Source organism: Colobus angolensis, unplaced genomic scaffold (assembly GCF_000951035.1).
Source record: "Colobus angolensis palliatus isolate OR3802 unplaced genomic scaffold, Cang.pa_1.0 Scaffold259, whole genome shotgun sequence".
In the NCBI taxonomy this organism is placed as follows: domain Eukaryota; kingdom Metazoa; phylum Chordata; class Mammalia; order Primates; family Cercopithecidae; genus Colobus; species Colobus angolensis.
Window position 1 is genome coordinate 3,732,381 of NW_012115810.1, and position 23,141 is coordinate 3,755,521.

Below are 23,141 nucleotides of genomic sequence, written 5' to 3' on the forward strand. Positions count from 1 at the left end.
ACATGCACCGTGTCTTGTACTTTTGTCCTCTTACTTAGTTCTTAGATGTGAGGAGGGAAAAGAAACACAAAGGAAATTCAGTCCTCGCTTTTCTATGTGGCAGACAAAACTCCACGGAACGCCGTCTAGTGGTGGAATTGTCCAGGGAAGGCAAGTTAGTTTTATCCTCCCACGAATTTTCATTTTAATTAGAAATTTGAGGCCTCTTTACATCCATCAAACTGCAGAGAGGACACAGGACAATGTCTAGGTAAAGGTAAATTTAGTCCTGTAACCTGAGGCTGGCCCAGACTAAGAAGAATGTCTAATCATTTTCCGCCTCTTGCCTGGATCACCTTTCTTTGGAGACAAAAGTACAAAAGTCTCTTCTCCACGAGGTAAACAGTTCTGCGGGCTCCACTAAGATGCAGCGCCCTCCAGGTTGGAATTTCGCATTTCTGCATTTGTTCCCCAGGTGTGGATCTGGCCTGGATAGGACTGGCATAAGATTCCACTACAGAAGGGACAGAGCAGTGCCCCTACCCCCACCCCAGATACCTCCCAGAAGCAGTTCTAAGCTCAGTGGTTAAAAAACGGCCCTTTCGCGAGTTTGTTGTACGGGTCTTTCGCCTCCCTACCCTGCCCAATCTTCGGAAACCATCCACTCGAGAAACGTAGGCTGTTCTGTGTCTGCGTTTACAGATTCGCCACTCACCTCCAAGGCCTCGTATGTACAACCAGAATTTACTAAATCTGCGGTCAACATCCTATTTTGACATGCATTTAAATTACACCCTACTTTCAGCCAACGCCTCCCGCCTTACTCTGTGAAATTTAAAGAAATTCTTAACTCCTTATTTAAAGAACCTCCTTTTCCTGTTCGCATTACTTCCAACTTCAGAGAGAATCAGATAAATATGATGAGAAAAGTGCATATGTTTTCCTGAAAAAAGAAAATGAGCACAGAAAAGTGAAATTTGGCTCATAGGTAGCCAAATAATTATAAATAAGAAGAAAAAAGTAGTTCCTGGAAGCACTATAAAACAAATTTAAGGGGGGAATGGGAGGTGGCTTCCATTAAACAGGCTGCCCATATTGGAGTGGGGACGGGCTAGTCTTCCTTAACCCTTAAATATCATCACCTATAATAATTAAATTATTTTCAAACTGTAAACTGCTTTCAAACACCATAGTTAGTGTTTTTACCAGGTTTATTTTACTTGTTATACACAGACGATACAAACGAGCAAAAAACAAAACGTTTCTCAATGGAGTGTGTTCTTGTATAAATTATTCAGTTCACAGACAAAACGAAACAAATATAAAAATCACAACATTAGATTTACAGAAGAGCCAAAATATACACACGTTTAGACCCTGAATTCCTATTAGGAAAAAATCCCCCCATGGACTGGAATCTAGATTGAATATTGTGTATGATGCATATTTCACATTAATTTTTAAATACAAAAAAGTATAGGTTTGCTACACAACATTAGAAATCCTACTAATCTATTTCCAGGGGGATTAATGCTCCTTATCAAATATAACAAGACTTAGGGGAAGATCAGTCTTACTTGCATTAATGCTAGTGTTCTCCCAAGGAAGTCAAATTTCAGCTGTTTCTAGGTGGTGGGGAAGTCATTTTCAAAACTAAAATGCAGTAAAATATACAACTCACACAATTCATCTTCACTAGACTACACTATAGTTACCAACAATTCAGTCATCTATATCATTAATAGAGTATTCATTACAAAGATTTACAGCATATAAAGGTGGAGGGGGTACTGAAAGATATTCAGAAACAGTTTGTCAGCATATTTGGCACCTGCACAGACCAGTAATGGATTTGGCACTTTGGGGAAAAACAAATAAGGCAAAATAATATTGCTGATGTCGAGCTATTCTATGTAGAAGGAAGGGGGGGGGAACATACAACTCCAGTTGACTTTGCTTTGCAGGCATCATGCCACTTAATCGACTTGCCTATGAACAGACACCTATCCTTTAAAGGTGTTTGGGTGGATTCTCCTTAGCTATTTGTGTGCATTAGGGCACATAGTAATTATTTCATGCAACGGATTGAGGAGAAGTGGGAAACCCATCACTATTGAGTATTTCATGTTTCTAGAGCCTCTTAGAATATTATCTCACAAGAAAATTAAAAGAGAGAGAGAAGAGAAAGTATGAGAGAGGAGAGAAAGAAAAGCAAAGAAAGAAAAGGAAATAAAGGTTAAGCATGAACTGGTTTTGTGCCTTGACGAGAATAAAAACTAGCCATTCGTTACAATAAATTAACACTATGTACAATCATTTCACAGGCTTTGTTCCACTAAAATTATTAACATCCCTACCATCCATCCATCCATCCATCCACTCGGGGATAAGAAAGGACGCGCTGGGTGGGTCCAGGTTCTAGAGTCAACATCCTATGGTTAATGTGGAGGCCGAGACTTGGCGGGTCGGAATCGCTGCTGCCTGACAGGACTGCCCAGGTCTCCTAAAGGTGAAGAGTTTCATTACAAGAAAGAGAAGTAGGAGGTAAGAAAAAGACGAGGGGGAAGAGGATTGTAGAAGGATAATTCCACAGAAGGAGAGTAAGTAGGAAAACCAAAAGGTTTACAGCAAAGTTGAAGGTCGGTGCGCTAATTGCAGAGACTGCTGTGCAAAAAAAGGTTAAAATCACGCTCGGAGACCTGCACTTATTCGCTGCAGACGGCCATCGAGGGTCAAATAAAATGAGGGGGTACGCAAGGAGGAGTGTGGGGTGGCGGAGCTGGGGAAGAGCTGTGAGGGGCTGGCTGGGGGTCCGGGCCGCGGCGGGGCCGGGGCGGGCAGGGGCGGCCTAGCTGTGCGAGTAGAAGCCATAGTAGCCGCTAATGTCCTTGGCGCAGTTCTTCTCGCAGTCCCGCTGGGCCAGCACCTCGCTCTTGAGCGGGGACGAGCTCTCGGACACTGGCGTGTCGGCCGGCGAGATCCGCCTCCGCTTGGCCTGCTCGTAAATCCCCGAGTCGCTCGAGTCGATGGATTTGATCGAGGAGGGCGTCTCGATCCAGCTGGAATCGGACAGGTCCTTGGGCTTGGCGTCCTCGGCGGCGCCGGGCGGCAGCGGCGAGCGCTCGGCGGCCAGGCCCTCGGCCTCCTCGCCCAGGTAGGGGTTGGCGCCCGCCATGCGCGCGGCGGCCGCGGCGCTGTTGGGCCAGCAGGGCAGCACGGAGCCCGACTTGGTGCCGCAGTACTGCGGGGGGCTGCGGGCGCCCCAGCCCGACGGGTCGGCGTAGTAGCCAAGCGGGCGGCCAGTGCAGCCTGCAGCCTGCAATGGCAGCGCCTTCACGCCCGCCGCCGCGTAGGAGAGCAGCGTGGCCGCGTTGCCCGCGAAGTCCGTGGCCGTGTCGTAGGCCGAGGCCGCGAAGTCCAGCCGGTTGTTGGCCGGCGTCACAAACCAGCGCTGCGGCGAGGGCGCGCCCGGGTCCTCGGCCTGCTGCGGCGACAGCAGCCCGTTGGTGTGTGGCACGCTGCGGTCCGTACCCGGCCCGGGGCCTGCGCCCGCGCCCGGGTGGAAGCGGGCCTTGGCGTAGTTGCTCACGAACTGGTCCTGCAGGAAAGAGCCGGCCATGGCGTAGCGGGCCCCGGGCACGATCTGCGAGCGCGGAGAGTCGTTGGGCGAGGGGGTCAGGCGGTCCATGTCACAGCCGGTGTAGATCCTGCGGGGTAGGGAGAGAGAGAGAGAGAGCCGAGGGGTGGCGCGGAGGTCCCTTGGGGTGGGGGTGGGGGCAGAAGGGAAGGCCACCTCCACTTTTCGCCCACCCCCACACCCTTCATCTACAAACTTGCAGTCCAGAATTTCCTGGAGAATACAAGAGGCCACAGACCTCTATCATTCCCAAAATAAATCATGGTATTATGAAGGAGCCAATCTGTCTATGCAGGGACCTGCGCAAGATGCAGACCATCAAGGGAACGACTTCCCTCTTCTCTTGCTCTCTCTGGTCAAGTATACTGGGGTACTGAGAGAGGGGCACAAGCAAGGGCTTTCATCCCACTTCTCCAACATTTGTGTGCACATTAAGGCAGACTGACCTAGGGACTAAGATGCTCTTTGCCCATTGGGCCCTTCCTCTGCGGTCAGAGTTTCTGGGTGAAATTTCTAAGCAAGGTACTCACTCCTCCACCCTTTTAAGACCTATGTCCATTTGATTGTTCAGGTCATTTCTCTCCTTTTTCTAGATTGTTTCAGAAACCCTTAGGGAAAAGCCGCGCACGCAGAAATCATCAAAGACTGATCTTCACCCGTGTTCTGGAACCCGAGGTTTGCTGCTGGAAGCCTCCAAGGTACTTAGTGTCTATTGTTTCCCCTGTGTGAAACTTTCACTCCCACCTCTACTAATACAAACAAGAATTACTACTCAGAAACAGTAGTCATCAATCAGAAATATTCTCTTAAAAGAAAAGGTGTTCTTTACTCTGACCTGCTTTTCCTAGCTTTTGGTCCATTACGGCAGAAACTTCGGGGCAAACCTACGGTGCAAACCTACTGTGCACTTAGCAGCCTACTCCGTGCAGTGGACCACTAATAATAGCTAACCTTTGCGGAGCTTGACTATATGCCAGGCACTGCGAGCTAGGTAACTTTTATTATCCCACTTTACCGATGAGGAAATTGAGGCAAAAGGACGTTAAATAACTTGCCCAGCCAACGACAGTGATTGTGTTGTTGGGAATTACCTTAGATAAAATAATCAAAGATTAACTTTAGGCCCTGGGCCTAGAAAATCCCATTAGAATTGAGAGGAAAGCAAGGGTTGGATGAAGATTGGTAGAAGTGTTTTCTCATACACATGCACACATGCCTCCCTTTTTATTTAGCTCACACATAAATGTTTTAATCTTTAGTCAACAGACTGTTTTGAAGGAGAACCTCAGTCTTGTCAGACCTTAATCCTTCAGGGAGGAGATTCCCTGGTGAGTGGCCAAGCGAGCTCCTAGTACCCCATGAACCCTTATACTTCTCCCTCTTTCTCCAAAATTGAGCCATGCCCAAGTAACCAACGTAAAAGGGGAAAGGAAGAGTGTCATAAACTACTCAACTCTTCCCTATCCCCTAAAGATATCAGGTGTTTCTTTTTTTTTTTTGTAGAAGTAAAGAAGTTTTTATGAAAAATTTAAATTGATTTAACATCAAAGAGGAGTGGCTTTTCCAACAGAAGGCAGCCAGAGGAGGAGGGGCATGTGAGAGTTTTGCTGTGGCTGCTCAGGTCCATTCTGTTTAGTGCACAAAATTTCCCTCCTGAAATTGAATTCCAGTTTCAAATAGGAGAAGTAGAGGGAGGCAGGAAGGGAACATAACTAGCAAGGTGCAACTATCTTCTCTGTTTATCACCACAATATTTTAAAAAGAAAAAAGCAGTCTGCAAAAGATACAGTTTAGATGCCCATCCAGGTCCCACCCACTTGGGATTGCTGAATTGATTTGTGCAAAATAAAATGCTTTTGAACAGATGTTCACAACAGAATTAAAATCTCAAAATCTACAGGACTCTCCTCCAACATCTCTAGTCTCTTGGGCCACACACTTTCCACTGTGCTGGGCACACCTTTTTAGATTGTGAGGAATAGAGTAGCCAAGTTTTTATTCTGGGGAATCATATTGATGAGACTTGCTTCCTTTGGAGTACTTTTGAAGAATATATATAGTGGTTATAGGCAGTAATATCAATGACTCTCTTTTAAATTATTAGAAAATATCAGGAGGGATAGTTGGTATCTGCTTGGAGATGGAATAGAGGCAGTCACTTGTCCCTTTCTTCACACACTTAATCTATGCTAGTCAAAGGCAGCTTCAACTTTTTAGCTCTGTCTCCGGCGCTCAATGTAAGCCATGAAATTAAGATGTATGTACCCTTTCCTTTTATGGTCAGAAAACATGGGGGAACCCCACAATCCAGATTTAGATTTCTAACACTATCTGAACTCTTAGGCACTATGGACCCTGAGTGAGAATTGCAGAACAAGCCCAGAAAGCATTCAGTTTACACCTACTGTTGCCCCCAGAGAACAGCCTTTTGATAGAAAAGAGGGAGGTAAGGGAGGCCTAAAGAAAAGGGCACCAGCATGTTTAATTAAAACACACCTAGATACAAAAGAAAGAGGAAAATATTTTTCTTTTGAAGTTTATCAATAATACACAGCAACACCGTCTGAATCTTTCCAAAAGCCTAAAATGACCGTAACAGCGGTTCTGCTCACGAACTCGCCTGTGATGGGTGCACATTTGTATTCAGTCCGTGGTAAACTTGCACAGGAAATGCTATTACACAAAACTTGGAAATAGGTAAATAAGAGTCACATATGCTAAGGAGACTGGTAACAACTGCCAGAGGAGCCACATGCACTTTTAGGCAGAATTGCCCGTTTCAGACATAGACAATCTGAGCTGAGCATCTGCAGCGCCACATACAGTACTCGCATCCGGGAACCAGGGCAGCCTCCCCAGCCAGCCAGCCAGCTCCAGAGGCCCGCCAACAACTTTGTAATCCACAGGAAAGCTAAAATTAGGTGGAGGAAACCTCTGACCAAAAACCACACAAGTACCAAGCCAGAAGGTCACCAGAGAGAAGGGGAGCCAACAACAACGACAAAAAAAAAAAAAGAAGAAGAAGGAGAAGAAAGGGAAACCCTCTAAAACAACCTTGTCTTTGTCTTCACACATTCCAGCTTTCAAAATCCTTGTACATAATAATCCACCTTTGACCTAAAGCCCAGTTCCACAACTATTTGAAAAGGAAGATACAAAATTACTTACGTGTCATAATTATCCCGAAATCCTTTTGCAAAGGGGTTGTGATCTATTTTCAGTTGTGTAATCTGGCAAAGAAAAAAATGAAGGTTATCTCACCTTTTTTACATGAAGACTGGGTGTTTGAGAATATATCATCTGCCACTTTTACAGGGGCTTAAGGCCTACAATTTATTAAATAGCAAGGTTTTCCTAACTGAAAAATTTGAGGGACTGAGTGGAAAGGAAGTATCATGAAAGTTATGAGGAACATGCTTAAATTAACGATACCTATAACTAAAGGACTGCTTTCAGTTAGCTACTCTGTTTTTTCTAAATTGGTTCAAAATCACATTTTTAAAATGCTTGTTACACACAGTGTTCTTATTCAGACAAAAATCTTTAAGGAGAACTTGAATTCATCACTAAATGTTGACTATTTTAAGTATTTTTTATTTTAAAACGTTTGTCGCTTCTGACTCACAACCTGAGAAACCACAAGTTGCATCTTAAAATCAGGTTAGATTTAAAAGCATGTTTTAATTTCTGATATTATCATTTAAGTAAAAAAAAAAAAAAAAAGACAAACACAAAAACCCCTATCACTCCTAGTAGTCAAATCAGCCACTAAAATCAGTTTTTGCAAACTTGCAAAATCGGAAGAGGTTCAAGTGCTAGAAAGCTCAATCCATAGCCCTTAGTAATTTGATTTATTGTAGTTTTCACATATATGAATGTGTATGTTCTTTTGATCTCCCAGAACAGTGATGTTTGTTCATTTCAGCCATCAGTTCTGAGATGGAAAAAAAAGAGAGAGAGAGAGAAATTTTTTTTTAGATGCCAAAGCTTGCCAAGAATAAAATGCACGGGGAAATCTGCTTGTTTTCTAAAGGAAAGAGAGACTTTGAAAAAAAAAAAAGAAAGTAGATTTTAATCTGTTCTAGTTCGAATCCCAAATTAAAACTCCCAAAAGAGGAGTCTTTAGAAATCCTGGCCACCTCAAAGGTGGCCTGGGTAACCCGCGACGAAAACAAATAGAAAGCATTTTCCCACCGGCTTGGTGTTTAGGAAAGGTGCCGTGGGCAGAATCCTAGCCCTAGGCCTTAAAACGCACAGCGGAGCCAGCTGTTGCTGATGTTAGCGCTGCTAGTACCCTAGACCTGCATGGCGGGAGGATGTGAGAGGGTGGGAGAGAGGTCTGTGCCGCCCGCCTCGCGCCCAGCCCCTAGGTCTCCTTACATCCGTGTTCTGGTAGGCGGTGACGGCGATGAACTGAGTCTCAGGGAAAGTGAATGTCTGCACGCGGCCGGGCTGGCTGGTGTCCTCTGTGCCGTCCTCGTTCACTTCCACCACATGCAGGCGGGGCTGGTACTTGTGCAAGGACTGTAAAACCACCATCTGTCCGGCGGAAAGAAAGGGGAGCGCCGGGTGGCGTGTTAACGCGGTCGCTGTGCGCGTGGCTGTGTGCGCCCGGCTGCGCGCCCGGACTGGCGGAGGCAGCCTGCAGCCGGCCTCCCAGGCTAACTGACCGCGAGACTCGCCCGGCTGGCGGCTGACTGACTGGGGCAGACCGGCCTTCGCACCTCTGGGAGCGAAGATAAGCCGGGGCACCGGAGAAAAGGGGGAAGCCGACCGCCCGATCCTCAGGGCCCTTCTCCTAGTCCTCCTTTAAGGAGGAACAAAGATTTCCACAACCTGCAGATCTTGTGGGGTTTCTTCTCAAAATCAATCAGTATTAGTACTTGGAAAGGTCGGGCACTCCAAAATTGGGCCGACGAGGGTGTTGTCAATGAGAACAACTTCATAAATTTAACATAAATTTGGAGGGTGGAAATACAATTTTTAAGTCTTTTTAATGAAGCAAAGAAACGTGCATCCAGTTCCATATGCTGCTTTGCACTGACGAACTGGATGTCAGGGAGAAAGGGGTGAGAGAGAACACGAGCGCTTGAGCCACTGACCTGCCCATTGTTATTTGAAGCTCCTTTGTTGTTCGTAAGTTTTAATTTTCCAAAAGAGATTTCTTGGCGCATCCAGTGAGCCCCAGTGTTGGGGGAATCCGGATGCATATAGACCCGATTTCCTAGAGAAATAAATACGTTGTTTACATATGCCCCCGGCACTGCCCAGTCCCAGCTCCTCACCACGTAGGACACACACACACACACACACACACACACACACACATACCTTACTCTACCGTGAAGCCCATTAGCTGGGGCTTTTTTAGGCCATTCTTTCTTCCTATTAACTGGGGGTGATTAAAATAGCTTTTGCATAATCCTCCCCCTTCTCGCAGCTCAGTCTGTCCCCCGTCCCCCTCGTTTCCTTTTAGAAGTCATTGGCCGATCGTTTTAAAAGTCGCTCGAGCCAGTCCACAAAGGCTTTAATTAATCATTCTCACCTAAATAAGTGTCAAGAAAATGTGTTAATTGGAAGGACTTGCCTTGCACATTGGTGTCCGCTTTGCCGCAAGGAACCCATTTGCCTCCTTGAAACCTCCAGTGATTGGGATCCGCCAAAATCACATCCACAAAAATATTGTAATGAGCCGTGGGATCGAGACCAGAAATGTTAAAACTTAAAAAAGGAAACATGCGCCTATTTAAATTAAGGGGTGGGGGGAGAAAACAAGGAAAAAAGAAACATAAATGTTAAAGATTAAATGCAAGAAGCGGGGCGCCAGATAGCAAAGCAAAACTTGTTCTTGCAGCAAATAGGGACGAATATTTGATGGGTTAGAAAAAGGGTGATGGGAGAAGAAAAGAAGTGCAACCCAAATCAGGGAGAGCGGCGGGTGAGCTGGAGTGGGAAGGCGGCAGGTATCACTGCCCAGGTGGAGAGAGAGGTTGGCGACCTGCGTCTCCACCTGTCCGTGCATGCCAGTGTTGATGCGTCCCTCCCATCGCCCAGCCGCTGGCCGGGGCTCTTCCTTTTTCTTGCCTTCCTCTGGCCACTAACTGGCTCTCCAACCACGTACCTAGAACGGGGTCCCCCCCAACCAACATCACCGTGGCGGTTATCCCTTCCACTTTCCCCCTTTCCAAAACCAGCCAACTCTAGGGCGCCTTCCACTCCGCTCCCGACCCCAAATCGTCGCTGCCGCGGCAGTCACAACCTAGGTGCACTTGTCCCCGGCTGCGCCTGGAGCAGCGGCAGCCAAAAATGTAGTATTACCTTCCCTGTTTGGTGATGATCATCTCCGTTTGGTGCCGGTGAAATTTCAGCCAAAGAGGCCTGTTGCACAGGTACACCTGTGCTTTGCCGGGCACCAGCCCCGGCTGGGTGGAGGAGAACTGGTAGAACGGAGCTCCTTGGTAGGAGTGGCCGTATTGCTGTGGGTAGGGATAGCCAGCCGTGGGGTATCCCTGCGGCGAGGAGTTGGACAGGAGGCTGTTGTAGGCTCCGTTGGTGATGACCGGGTGGTGGGCCATGTAGCGGCTGGGGCTGCCGATGGAGAAGGCGGGGTGCGCCGGTCCGTGCTGGCCGGGGTACGGGAACATGGCACTGGGAGCAGTGGCCGCAGACTGTGGCTGGCTGGACTGAGAGAGGAGGTAGCGATCTGCAGCAGAGCCATCGAAACTGTGACGAAGCTCAGAGACCCCGTCCAAGACAGGAGAGAGTTTACTTCTCTGGACGTCCCCTGGTGAGTCCTTGGAGTCAGGAAAATTGTCTGTATCTGACTGATTCGTCATCCCCCTGGTAATTTTTTTCAAAGGTGAACTTCTCTCCAGGTTGTCAGTGGTCGAGATAATGGGATGATCGTGCAAGACAAGCTCGGATCCGCCTGAATGTGGGTAGCTGCTGCTCACATTGAGAAATTTCTTGGAGAGCATGATAGAAGGAGAAAGGCAGTGCTCCAGCTGCATAGCTCTAGAACCTGAACACTCGCCCTCCCGTCCCTGGTTTTTGAAGTCCTATTTATCATAAACTAGAAATCCACAGACCCCCTCACTAGACAGAAAGCACTTCAACCAGCAAATGCTTCTCAAAGGTTTGATTTACTTTTTTTTTCCCTGGGAGAAGAGATTGGCCAATTGACACTATGCAGCAATCAGAAAAGGCTCACTTTTGATCTTGCTGCTTGTGCAGCCGATGAAACGGCTCCTGCCATTGGTTAACTGCTGACAGTAATTTAATTAGATAGACATTAATTAGGATAATCACCTGGCTCCTGGTAGCGACGATCATGGCAAATTGAAGGGGATGATTTTATTGTTGGCTTGAGGGGTGGGGAATGTGTGTTGGTTTACGTGAGCACTGTTGTGTCACCTTTAAGCTTTGTGACCACTGCTTTAGGAAGATTCAAAGATGTGCAATTTACTAAACATTTCCTACCTTCCCCCATTTAGAGCGGAGGGGCGGAGGAGGGAATTCGACGATGCTAGGAGACTTTTCGGATCTGAATGAGCCAAATATTCAGTTGAATGTAACGATTTCAAGTGCAAAGTATACAAAGCGCGAGCCGGTGGCCTCTTCTCGCCCTGTAAAAGTTCCAGAGTCTGTCTTTTCCAGCTAATACAAAAGCACACAACACCTGAGCTGGTGCTTTGTGAGCAGGTCCTACGTGTCCTCAGCGCCCCCACCCCCACCTTTTAAACTGCAAACATAAATAAATAAATCCCTGCTGCTGAGAGCCACAGCGACAAGCAGAAGGGGGGGAGAAGAGGGGGCGAAAAGCAGCAACTCACCCACCAATCCACCCACCTCAGGAAGGTTCGGTTTCTTGTTTGAGCACAGAAACAGTGACAATCTATGATCTCCTTTTTAAGTTTTGAAATAATCATAAGCTGCCGGGCTAAAATGCCTTAATGTATTTGCAGTGATGTTTACCGGGTCTTTACTAAATATTTTATCAGCGAACTTGGTTGCAGATTATGTGAAGAGCATCTAACTGGGGGCAGGCGCCATGCATCCTTCTTGTCCCTCTGCATATCCTTCTCTCTGAGGTACTGGCTTGGCGACAGGTTCAAAAGCTTCGCCAGGAAAAGAGAGGGCCGAGTCCCCGTGCAAATGGGCTCGTCAGAAGCGCTGATCTGGGGAGACAGAGTGGAAGTGGTGTCAACACAGTAATCGCTACTGAAAACGTCTGTGTGTGTGTGTGTGTGTGTGTGTGTGTGTGTGTGTGTGTTTAATGTTTATATAATTTGGAGGGGAGAAAAAGCATCCATGCCAGTAATTTTAAAAGGAAAAAGAATCTAAAGAGGAATAGAAAAAAACCAATTTAAAAGGATGTTGGCACAAATAAATAGCACGAGGCCCAAAGAGACCCCGAGGTGTAGGGAGGAGGTCTCTCAGCATCCGCTCTACAGAGGAGCCCAGCCCTCGGCCTGAGCCAGAGGGCCAACAGCGGCAGAGGCTTTTTATCCACCCAAAACCGCCTCCCGCGGCCCGACGTTCGCTGACCTGCCCTCCCGCGGCTTTCGTCCAGGACGCCGAGCCGCGCGGGAATGAGCAGGAGAAGCGCCGCCCAGAGCTCCGCTCGGCCCCGAGAGCTGGCTGGCCCGAGGGCGGGCTCCGCCCGGGGGAGTGAGGGAGCGCGGGTTGAGCTGCGTCTGGTGCAGACCCCAGGGGCACACGCTCTTCCCGTGCTGGAGGCGCGGCCTGGGCACCTCAGCCGGGGGAGCCTCTGGCTTCGAGCGAGCGCGTCTGTCCTACTCGTACTTGGGGCAGCTCCCAGAGTGAGAGCAGCGCTTGGGGACATTGGGTGGGGTCCTGAGCATGGGCGGAGACGGGTTAACCAGACTCGCCGCTTCGCCACTGTGGTGCATTTTCAGAGCGGCGCCTCGGTGGGCTGAGCGGTCAGCGCTGAGCCGAGACTGCGCCCCTCGAGACGGGCTGGGCGCCTTGGCTGCAGAGGGCACCAGGTGCGGCCTCCATCAGGGCGCCGCGGGCAAGGCCCTGCGCGGGCGGCCTGGACAGGGCAGGTTGATGACCAGATGTCCCAGACTAAAGCCGAGACAATTTTCTGGGATAAAAAGGGAGCCAGACCCATTTTTCCTTTCGAAAGCAAACCTCAGCTCTTGGTCAGGAAGCTTCATAAACAAGCAGTCTTAGCTGTTGAGTCGTTGGGGTGCGGGGGAGGGAAGTAGGGGATGCCATTTGCCACTTGTTTTTCTGCCTTTGACCTTCTACCGCCATTTTCCTCATGAGAGGCTTTTGACCTCTTGACTACTTTTGGCTACTTTCGTTTCCGTCTTTCTCCCATCTTCAACTTCTCTGTCCCTGAGTGCCTCTCCCTCCGTTGCTTCGGAAGACAGTACTTTCCTCCGTTCTCAGTGGGACAGAGCCTTAAGTGTGTAAAGAGGTGAGACATCACCTGGGCTCTTTTTGAGGCTTTGCCATTCTGCATACCCTAAACTGCTTTTTTCTTTTTTTAAAAACAAAAAGGAAGAGTGCTAAAATGAAATGTTAAGGTGTTAAAGGATAGAAAAGGGAAAGAGTGCACCTTCTTCAGAGTTTTTAAGGAATTGGTGTGCTCTCTGACCCACTTTGGATTATCAGTAACAAATTCAGTGATTGCTCACATATAGGCTATGCCTGGAATTTATATATACTCATGAAAATTAAGGCTTTCCTCAGAATCACCACACGTGCCTGTGAACCATACTTCTAAAAGAAGGCCAGGGCTTCTCAAACCTTAAAGTGTATATGAACCACACCAGGATTCTTGATTATGATTCAATAGGCCTGGGGTGGGGCTTGCTTTTTGTATGTATAACAAATTTCCATAAGACCCAGATGCCATTGGTCCAGGCAGATGACACTTTCAATGGTGAGGCCAGAGCTTTCAGTGCCGCCATACTAGTCTGAGAGAAAAGCAGGGACATTTCTGCACTAGAGACAAACAGTTTTGTTTCCAGAGCTGCTTTACCTCTGCATGGTGGAGGGGTAGATATGCTCACATAAGCATGCTTGAATGCGTGCACGTGTGTGCGCACACACATAGTCTTAGCTTCCTGAGTTTGTGATTAAACGCATCTTTTCAATGCCTAACTGGGCCTGGGACATCAGGCTGCTGTGAAAATAGCTGTACATTCCAAGACAAAGGTGTTCCCTGTGTCTGGCCTCTTAGGGTTTCTTGATTTTGATCGACTCCAAATCTACAAAAATAGAGGTTTTTGCTAGCAAAGATTTTGACAAGGTTCTGAAATTGGGAATGTCACCAACATGAACCAAGTGAGAATTAGTAGTGTGTGGCTACAGGGAGTCCAGGAAGATGGGGTGATCAAATAAGGGCAAAAACAGGCAAGGTAAGCCTTCCCAGTCACAGGATTCAGGATATTTTCAGAGGCCTAAGTGGAAAACAAAAACAAAAAACCCTTTCAACGCATATATTCAGAATAGTTCTTCTTCTGAGGGCACTGTGCCCCCCAAAAATCACTGACTAGCACTCATTAACAACATCTGCAAAATAACTTAGAGAATCTTATTTGTAAAGGGAAAAATCATATCCAAAAAGCCTGCACACAAGTTTGAATTAGGCAAAATAAAACTTCACTAACTTCCACTTATATTTTAATTTCAAATGGTTAAATGTAATCCCAACAACTTTAATACATATTACATGTCCTACATAAAATATACTGTCACTATATCTGAAACAATAAACCACAGGACAAGCAAGAAATGCTCAAAATACTTCTTACTCCACCAAAAAAGATATTGTGAAACATACTGGGAATTTAAGCCATTTCTACTTTCAGTTTCTGATAACTTCACTAGGCAACCAATAAGAGCCTAGACTTGTTCCAGTAGGACAGTAATTTGATCTATCACAGCACTCATAACAGTTCTAGTAGGTTAAGTTAAATTCCAAGTCCCCATGTAAAACCTTCCTTTAATGAAGCCTCAGTAATAATACTCTCACCATATTTTTACAAACAAGGGTGCAGACTAGAATTAGATCTTTGTCTCTGTATCTTTTGTCATACTCCTTGGTATAATCAGTATGGTTCTGAACCGTAAGTAATAACAGGGGCAGTTACTTTTGTACATCACATTAGAAGTGGGTATTAGCCATTTTTTTTCTCTATTAGAAAACTGGGTAGTCCTAATTTAGAAAAGATGAGACCAAACAATAACAAAATTATTGCTTATAAGCTTGTATTAACCTCACATTATGACTACTTTTCTCATTTTGCTTTTTAGACATTATATACTTTCTGTGGTTATTTTAGATAAAAGTCCAGTAGAGTTTGCAGTAGCCAGTTCCCAGTTTCAAAACTGTTGGTAGAAATGTACTCTTTTAAAACATGATAAAGTCTAAATTAAAATTGCTCCCTTTTCTTTGTAAATGTACTCCTCCAAAATCCTGAAAGTATGTTTATAAGATAGTGAATATACAATATTTAGCTTATGACAAATGCTAATAAAATGTCAACATTTTTTCTGAGTTACTAATTAGGTAGCCACTCATTAATGGAAATCATCATATATTTGTGAAATTTTGTTATCACACTGATGTTTTACGTGTTATAAGATCTTAAAATGCAAAGGGAAACATATCTTTGTGTGAGATTTCTAGACCACTGTCAAACGTTATTCCATCAATCCCACCCATTGCCAAAAAGACCTCAGGAGGCATAGATTGTAAATGTATTTTATTTTGTAAGTAACAATCAAAATATATTTGTGCTACTGATTTTTTCAAATATTAAATGGGATATTAACAAAATTTGTCCACTTTGATGTACTCATCTATAACTTCAGAATCTGCAAAGACCCTGACTAAAGAAACAGAAGTAATTGCACAACTGAGACTGAAGGTGTTACGGTGCTGCAAATGATGCCAGATGTCTTACATTTAGCCAAGTACACCTTCAGAGGTCCCTTGATTTTGAGCATTAGGAACAACAGAGGAATATACACTGAAAGCATCATTAATAGCGTTTTTCGTTGCTTTATTTAAATACGACAGTATCCAACATAGCTGCTAAACACTGGACAATATTTGAGGTCATAAGTACATCCACATGTTCCTCCAAATGACGTTTGGGGTCCTAAAAGAGCAAAAATAAGGAAAGAGAAAACAGAACCATATTATTGGTAGATAAATTACTTAAATTTTTTTCAGTAGCTGATGAAACTGGTAAAGAAAGCCAGACCTAACTTAAATATTTTACAATTTAACTTTACTAGTATACTGTTATATTCTTAGAATTTCTAAATCAATTAAGTTAAGTAGCTAATAAAATGATAGATTACACAATGAAAGCTTGATTTACACAATGCAATGACTGTGTACCAGAGATTTTTATAAGGAGTAACAAGGAATTCTATACAGCTTACAATCATCTGATTTTTTTTAAAGTTCATTTATATATGTCTACCTGTCTGCATATATATGTATATTCTCTACCATTCATATATCTTGAATGTCTGAGGGAATGCTTAATTCAAAGCAGACATACCAATGGGTAAGAGTTCAGTGTGAATTCTCAGCACTTCTTCTATATTTTATAACAGCAAAAATCAGAATTCTGTACAATCTTAATCTTTCAAGAGTAGTGCTTTAAATGATTCAGAAAATATTCTTGGATCAAAAGTTGCTGTTTGTAGTTGAAGAATTTAAATACAATTTGGATCAATTCTAAAATGTTAAGAATGTTTCATGTAGCTATTCTGAAAAAAATGTATCATCGAAAATTATATAGGTACAATCCTTTAACTTAAACCCGATCATATCTATTTTTGAAATAGACTGAGTTAAAAAAGGAGGCTTAAAATTGTATTGTAATAAAGGAATTTAAATTAAAATGCTTAGTATGTATTTATGTTTTAGGTGGAATTAAGTATTTGAGCAAAATTTGAAAGTTTTGAAATAAGGAATATATATTATGCACAATAGAAAAATTATTATTTAAAGGATTATATTCTTATGGTTACTGTTAAAATACCCAAGACTCCTAACTTTAAACAAATGCTCATTATTGGAATTATTTCTTGGCCGTGCTTTTCTAACCCTTATTTTAATACACTGTTTTTTTAAAACAACCCAGAGATACAACATGTTACAAATAATTTCAAGTGACTAGACTACAATATATTTTTTATTTCAGAAATAAGTCTCAGGGCATTTTAGGTGAAAAAGACTGAGAAACACTGGCAGGAGAAAAAAAGATATTGGTTTAATTCCATTATAAACAGTTTTGCTTTTGCCACGCAGTAGGCCAAACCAGTGAGGTAATAACTATATTTTAAAAAATGATTCTGATGATTATTAAACTTTGCCAATTACATATTTTTCAGTTTCATTTTTTATTTAGACCTTTTATTTGCTGCTTTAAATCTGTATTAAGAAACTATGGCCTCGGAAAGACATTTATTCAAAAAACAGTTACTGAATTCTATAAAGTATAAGGCTCCAAGTTGGTGATCTAGTATTATGATTAAAATAAGTAGTGGAAAGATAACAAGGGTGATATCACATAAGATGAGAAAACAAAATGAACTGTATTTCATTTTGCTTTTTGGGGGTATTTGTTTTTAAATTATAATACTCAGAAGGTAGTGAAATTTGATTTTCTCATTTATAACATATGATAAAGTCAGACCTTTGCCCCTACTGCTCTGTTGGAGTAATTCATTTTATAGTGAATTGGTAACATGCTTCCCTCAGTTATCTATTACTTCTTGTGGCAGCTGGGTGATTCTTAGAGATTTCCCATCCAAGAATGGTCCTGGCCCAAACCTACATAGCTTGTGAGATGTGATGGGATCAGAGCATATGGTAGGATGGCTGAAAGCAAAGACAGCTTAGTGTCTTGCATCTGAAATATCAAGATTCTGCCAACATCAGCAATATGATAACCATGTTCCATGAAATGGGGGAAAAATGTAATCGACATTCTTTAAAAAACAGTCTAATTAATCTGTAGATTCCTTTAATTGGTTGGTGTCTTCCCCCACCCTCAGATAATAGAGACTAAAATATATATTTCATCTTAGAAAAGTGAAAGAGCAAATACTTAAAGCCCTTTCTCTTCACTCAGTGTAACCCAATAAGGCTCTAACCTTTCTCAGGAATATTACCTACATATTGATAAAGTACATAATTAACAAAACTTGTTACATACGAAATAAATCTACCCTATTATCTTTTCTATTATCTTATTTATCTGTAGATTAAAATAATACTTGAAAAATTAATTCAGAACACAAGTGTCCTAATTTGTTCCTAGTAAATTATTTTCACTGAAGATAGTATCTCATAGGTATTTGTGATTTACTTCTCTATAGAGAACCTGACATCAAATAAATTTAGTGACCTTTACAATTAGTATCACATTTACATGACAGAAGAAAAATGTAGAGTGGACAGGAAAAAAATTATATAGGCCCTAAAAGAGTTTTAACTCTATAAGAACATGCTATTATGCAACTGCATAACTTATTAACAGTATACCTCACCTGCTTGCCAACATTCTTTATTGCCAGCTGTTCAGGTGTCATCTTATCTTCTTCTTCTACAGCCTGTGAATGAAACATAAAGGACAGAGTTTAAAATTATAAATTCTCTATTCCCACTGCAGGATAATCACCAAAAATAATGATGACCAGAATTTTCATTCATAGAACTTTTATTCAAAGAATTTACTGAATAAAATTGTGCTAAACTTCATAATAACCTTCAGGGCAATAAAAACTATCAGCAGCATCATTTTGAAAACAGACAAGAAATACACAGAAAGTACTGAAAATATCAAACAGGATCACTAAATGGTTGTGTTGACCATTTGCAACATAAATTGACCATTACTGAATTCTTCAGGAGATGGGAGATGGAAGTACCTGAGGTGGCACTTATGGCACTGTGGTACTAACTAATTCTGTTCTGTTGCCCTCTCCTTTTCCTATTTGCACAGTTCTTTCCCAGTTTCCCAATTCTCTGTCTCCTTTTTTATCAATCTAGCCTGCCCATAACTTCAGTATCTATTTAACTATCAATAGCATTTAGGATCAAAGGATCTACTGACTTTTGATCCACTAAACAAATCACATGGGTTTCTCCCTTAGTAATTTCACATCTTTAAATCTCTAAAAGTAATACATGTATTCAGAAAAAAATCTGAAACTACTCCACATGAGTGATCTTTAGTAACTATGAAGAAATTGTCATTTGAAGTTTTCAACAAAAAATTACCTGAACTAAAAACCAAATATAATCAAAATTAAATTAACCCAAACAATACATGAAAACCACTTTCCACTACTTTCAAAGTTAGCTACAAACTCTTCTATGTATGATCATAACTTTCTGGCAGAGTAATTCTGAAATAATTATAACATTTAGATTAGCTACCACTACTGCCCTCCTCTCCCAATAATGGCACCAATATAAAACCTCTTTATTGAGAATTTCACACATAAGAAATCTTAACAGTTTGGGTATGTTATGGCCTGAAGACAAAACTCTGTATCAGGTGAACTTTTAGTCTGTGATTTATTCATAGCATCTGATAAATTGGAAAAACAAGAAATTTAAGGATCACTAACCTTAAGAAATGCCAACACAGCATTTACCACAAAAAGAGTTACAAAAGGGGGTGAGATGGTGGTGGCAGAAAGCAGGGAACCAAAATCCCAGTGAGGGTTAGATTTGGATACTCTGAACTTTATAGTCTCACAGCTGCCAAATTTCTTCATGTGCGAACAATGAACATGTAGGAAATGTGATCATCAGACATTCCCCATAAACTGGGAAGTTTGGCTGCATTTCACACCTTCTTAATAGTTTTGTAAACAGAGAACTTGAAAATGAGCAAAGATGGCAAGTGTCTAATTTTATAAATGGACAAACTATCTAGAGAATTTTCCCCAGTAGAACCTGCCTAAAGAGAAAAGATAGTGAATAGGTATTGTATCTACTGATTATCAGAGGATACTTATTTACAACACATCATTAGGAAATGCATTTATGACTCATAAGCCCAAAAGAAGAAAAAGTAAAAGTTAGTAACATGCCAAATCTAGAAATCCCTAGACAGAGAATATGCTCATTTTCAGAGTCAGATGTCACTCTATTATTTTCAGTTATAAAAGTATTTCCTAACTGGGAAACGGCTCTCCCACTATTCAATGTTTTACATAAATGGAAACATTGACAAAACATATTAAGAATATGTTTTTCTAAATTACTTTCACAAATTGTGACACTATATTTTATTGACTTAAAAGCATTTAGATGAATGGAACAATTCACTAAGTTTGTACTACATACCCATTCAGTGTTAGTTGTTCTACGTACATGCCAACAACAGTACTTACTACAGTATTGGAAGGAGGCAAAAATTTTGGAATTTGGCTCAAAATACCAATCCATGTACAAAACAGTTATTAAGGAATATTGTGGAGTATTGCAAACAACAAAGATGGTAGATAGACAACGAACGATGAAGGTCAAAAAGCACTTGAAGTATTGATCTTATTTGAAAAGTTAAATAGGTATAAAAAGCACTAACTCAAATTTTAAAAATCTTTTACATCATTTACCCACTTTACCAATTAGTTTTTCCATTCCCAATAATTAAAAGAGAGAGTTCACAAACTCTTTGAGAAGTACAGATGGTAAAAAGTACTCCCAGCCATAGATGCCATCTGGGAAATGAGGAGCAGCTGTAGATTTAGGCATATACTAAGGTTGCAAACCCCCATGACAAAAGAGTAAGCATATCTCTTCGATTCTAAGATATTCCAAATCAAATGCCTAAATATTTTCTCTATCTACCCAAGTTACCTGTATCTCATCTACCATCTGAGCAAGACCAGTTTGTCTTTATTCACAGTTCTAATCTGGCTAGTCACCAGGAAAAATGTAAGAAATGGTTGCAGCAGAAACAAATGAAATTCAGGCACAGGCAGTGTCCTCACTAGGGAACTTCTGTGTTTATGGCAACTTCTGTGATTTGGCGTCAAATTTTGCTTTTGCATTCATGCTCTTCGGTTTACTCAACCAACAAAAAAGCACTGAAAATGTTTGTGGCTATTCACACTAGAAACGTTTTTAACAGTTTATCAACAAAGACCCCCAGATGGCTATCCCATCATGCACGGTCTGCACAGTTCTAAGAAATCCTTGGAATTTGGTCTGTTATGTGATCATAATCCCCTCCAATGTACCCCCTATCTTACAGAGGCTTTTACTAAACCCATTAACCTCATTCTCTTTTTTCTGCTAATATTCTTATACAGACAATCTGTATCTCAAATTCCATCACTTTATTTACCCTTTTACAAACACTGATGGGATCTTTGGCACTTCACTAACACCCTTAAGGATCTACAGGAGGTCAATTCCAATGGACTTTTTTTTTTTTTTTTTTAACTTTCTGAACATACTTAGAGCTACTCCAACATCTGTTTTCTCTTCTATTCCCTTAGCCTTTGCTTTTGCCACCCTGTCTCTTATTCCACATCATGCTTCTTTCACTATTCCTTTGGTTTCTTTTTCCCACATTAACATGTTAACCTTGTTCACACTATAACATGCCATGATCCCATTTAAATATCTTTTTAATATCACCATTACGGCAATTTTTACATAAGACAGCACAAACTGCTAAAATGGCATATACTAATTTTTCACTATTAAGCAATCAACGCATAACTGCTAGTGGATTTCAAGACAATGTATTTTACTTCTTTCATGATTTTTAAAGTATTGACTATATAAACAACATCATGTGTTATGGGATTGAGAATAAGTTTAAAGAACTGGCTTTGATAAAACATACTTAGGAAAGCAAAATTAACAAACATTTAGCAATTAGAAAACTGAGAAGGTATAAGACGCTTACATATGGAGACATTAAAACTAGCTTTTCTACTACCATCACTAATTAAACATCAATATAGGCATGATTTTTACAAATATTAATTTACTGAATCCTTAAAACATCTCAATAAAGAAGTTAATCTACACTTCATATGTTAATTCCAGTAAAATTTCTAACATACAAGGAATTTTTCAAACTCTTCTTGATCTCAAGGAGCTCACATTTGGGCTTTACTTGCCCATAAATCTCAAATCATAATGCAGTGTGAAACATACAAAAAAGAAGTGTGCACAAAGCACGATAGTGACATAGGGGTTAAGTAAATGTACCTAACTTTTTCTTGTGCATCACCTGAGGAAAGAGAGGGAAAGTCAGGGTGAGAGCATAAAGAATGCATTAGGGAGTAACACATCATGTGATACTTAGTAGTAATAGGGAAAGGGAAAAACCATGAGAGAATAGCTGGATGTGGAAGAAGAGCAAGAGAGTTGAGTCCAAAGTTTCAGACCTACACGATGCCTAGAAAAATGAGTGTCAGTTATAACCTAATTGGTAGAGGGAACTGTCATGAAAAAGTAGAAAGTAAGGTAGGCAATACTGCTTACTCTTGAACACAGCAGCATATGAAGTAATGAAGTGGAAAGGTCTCAAACAGTGGAGATGATAATACATTTCAAATGAGAGGAAATGAAGAGATTTCAAAGTTGTTGGCATTGCTAATCTATGAAAACAGACTTTTAAAGAAAGGTATAAAAACAGAAGAGCAGAAAGGCAAGGGCTGAATCTTAGAAATGCTCATAGCAAAGGCAGCAAAGCTAGCTAGCAAAGGCAGCAGAGTGTGTAGTTGCCAAAAAGTCAGGAGAACCATGGGACTGTATGGCCATGGAAGTAAAAAGAAGAGACTTCAGAAGTTCAAAGGTATGATGTGAAGGCAAGAGGACAAGGAAAATAACTCAAAGAGATGCAAGACTCAGTGCACTAAGAAAATAAATCATTCATCTCTTTTAACAAGCTGGAAACAGCAAATTGTTATCAGCACTGTACTCTGTCATGAAAAGGTTATGACTCTGAGAACACTGGAGGCAGGCGGAAGGAAATGACCAATGATGTAGGAGGTTATATTTATCCAGTTAGCCTTAAGGAAGGGAGAGGGGCAAAGGGTGCCATGATAGAGAACAGTTGAAGATTAGAAAGAAAGGTGCCCCTTAGAGGACATTGCATTTCCTTAAATTTTAGTTTATATTATGTTAATATTAGTTAATAACAGTGCTTATGATTGGCCACTTAATAAAGTTACATTTTTGGTAGAAAAATACAAGTATAGCATAATTTCATTCATTTAACAAATACTTATTGAGCATCTACCATTTATCTGGCAGTATACTAAAGATAAAATGAGACAATATCTGAATTCACAGAGCTTATAGACTAGCTGTAAAAACCAGGAAATTAAAAAGTAGTAATTAGGCTGGGCATAGTGGCTCACGACTATTCAATCTCAGCTACCCAGGAGGCTGAGAGGGGAGCATCACTTGAGGCCAAGAGGTTGAGACCACCTTGGGAAACACATCAGGACTTTGTATCTTAAAAAAAAAAAAAAAAAAAAA

General features: G+C 42.0%; 2 protein-coding genes across 3 annotated transcripts in view; both read right to left on the minus strand.

Annotated features, from left to right (window-relative positions):
• Window positions 1-10,936, minus strand: part of TBR1 (T-box, brain, 1) — a 12,694-nt gene extending 1,758 nt beyond the window's left edge. The window contains exons 1-6 of one of the 2 annotated variants that reach the window (XM_011947098.1): window positions 9,935-10,936; window positions 9,204-9,358; window positions 8,719-8,840; window positions 7,997-8,155; window positions 6,785-6,846; window positions 2,815-3,686 (exon numbers count right to left, since the gene is read on the minus strand). In XM_011947098.1, coding sequence (XP_011802488.1) covers window positions 2,828-3,686; window positions 6,785-6,846; window positions 7,997-8,155; window positions 8,719-8,840; window positions 9,204-9,358; window positions 9,935-10,626 — 2,049 coding nt within the window. In that variant the 5' untranslated portion in view covers window positions 10,627-10,936 and the 3' untranslated portion in view covers window positions 2,815-2,827. Of the gene's footprint in view, window positions 1-1,172; window positions 3,687-6,784; window positions 6,847-7,996; window positions 8,156-8,718; window positions 8,841-9,203; window positions 9,359-9,934 lie in introns of those variants that run through there. The other variant, XM_011947097.1, reaches the window with a different exon arrangement.
• A 4,407-nt stretch (window positions 10,937-15,343) lies between these two features.
• The window catches only part of PSMD14 (proteasome (prosome, macropain) 26S subunit, non-ATPase, 14), a 110,503-nt gene continuing 102,705 nt past the window's right edge, over window positions 15,344-23,141 (minus strand). The window contains exons 11-12 of the mRNA XM_011947104.1: window positions 18,170-18,232; window positions 15,344-15,759 (exon numbers count right to left, since the gene is read on the minus strand). Of these exons, the coding sequence (XP_011802494.1) occupies window positions 15,661-15,759; window positions 18,170-18,232 (162 nt within the window). The 3' untranslated portion in view covers window positions 15,344-15,660. The remainder of the gene's footprint in view (window positions 15,760-18,169; window positions 18,233-23,141) is intronic.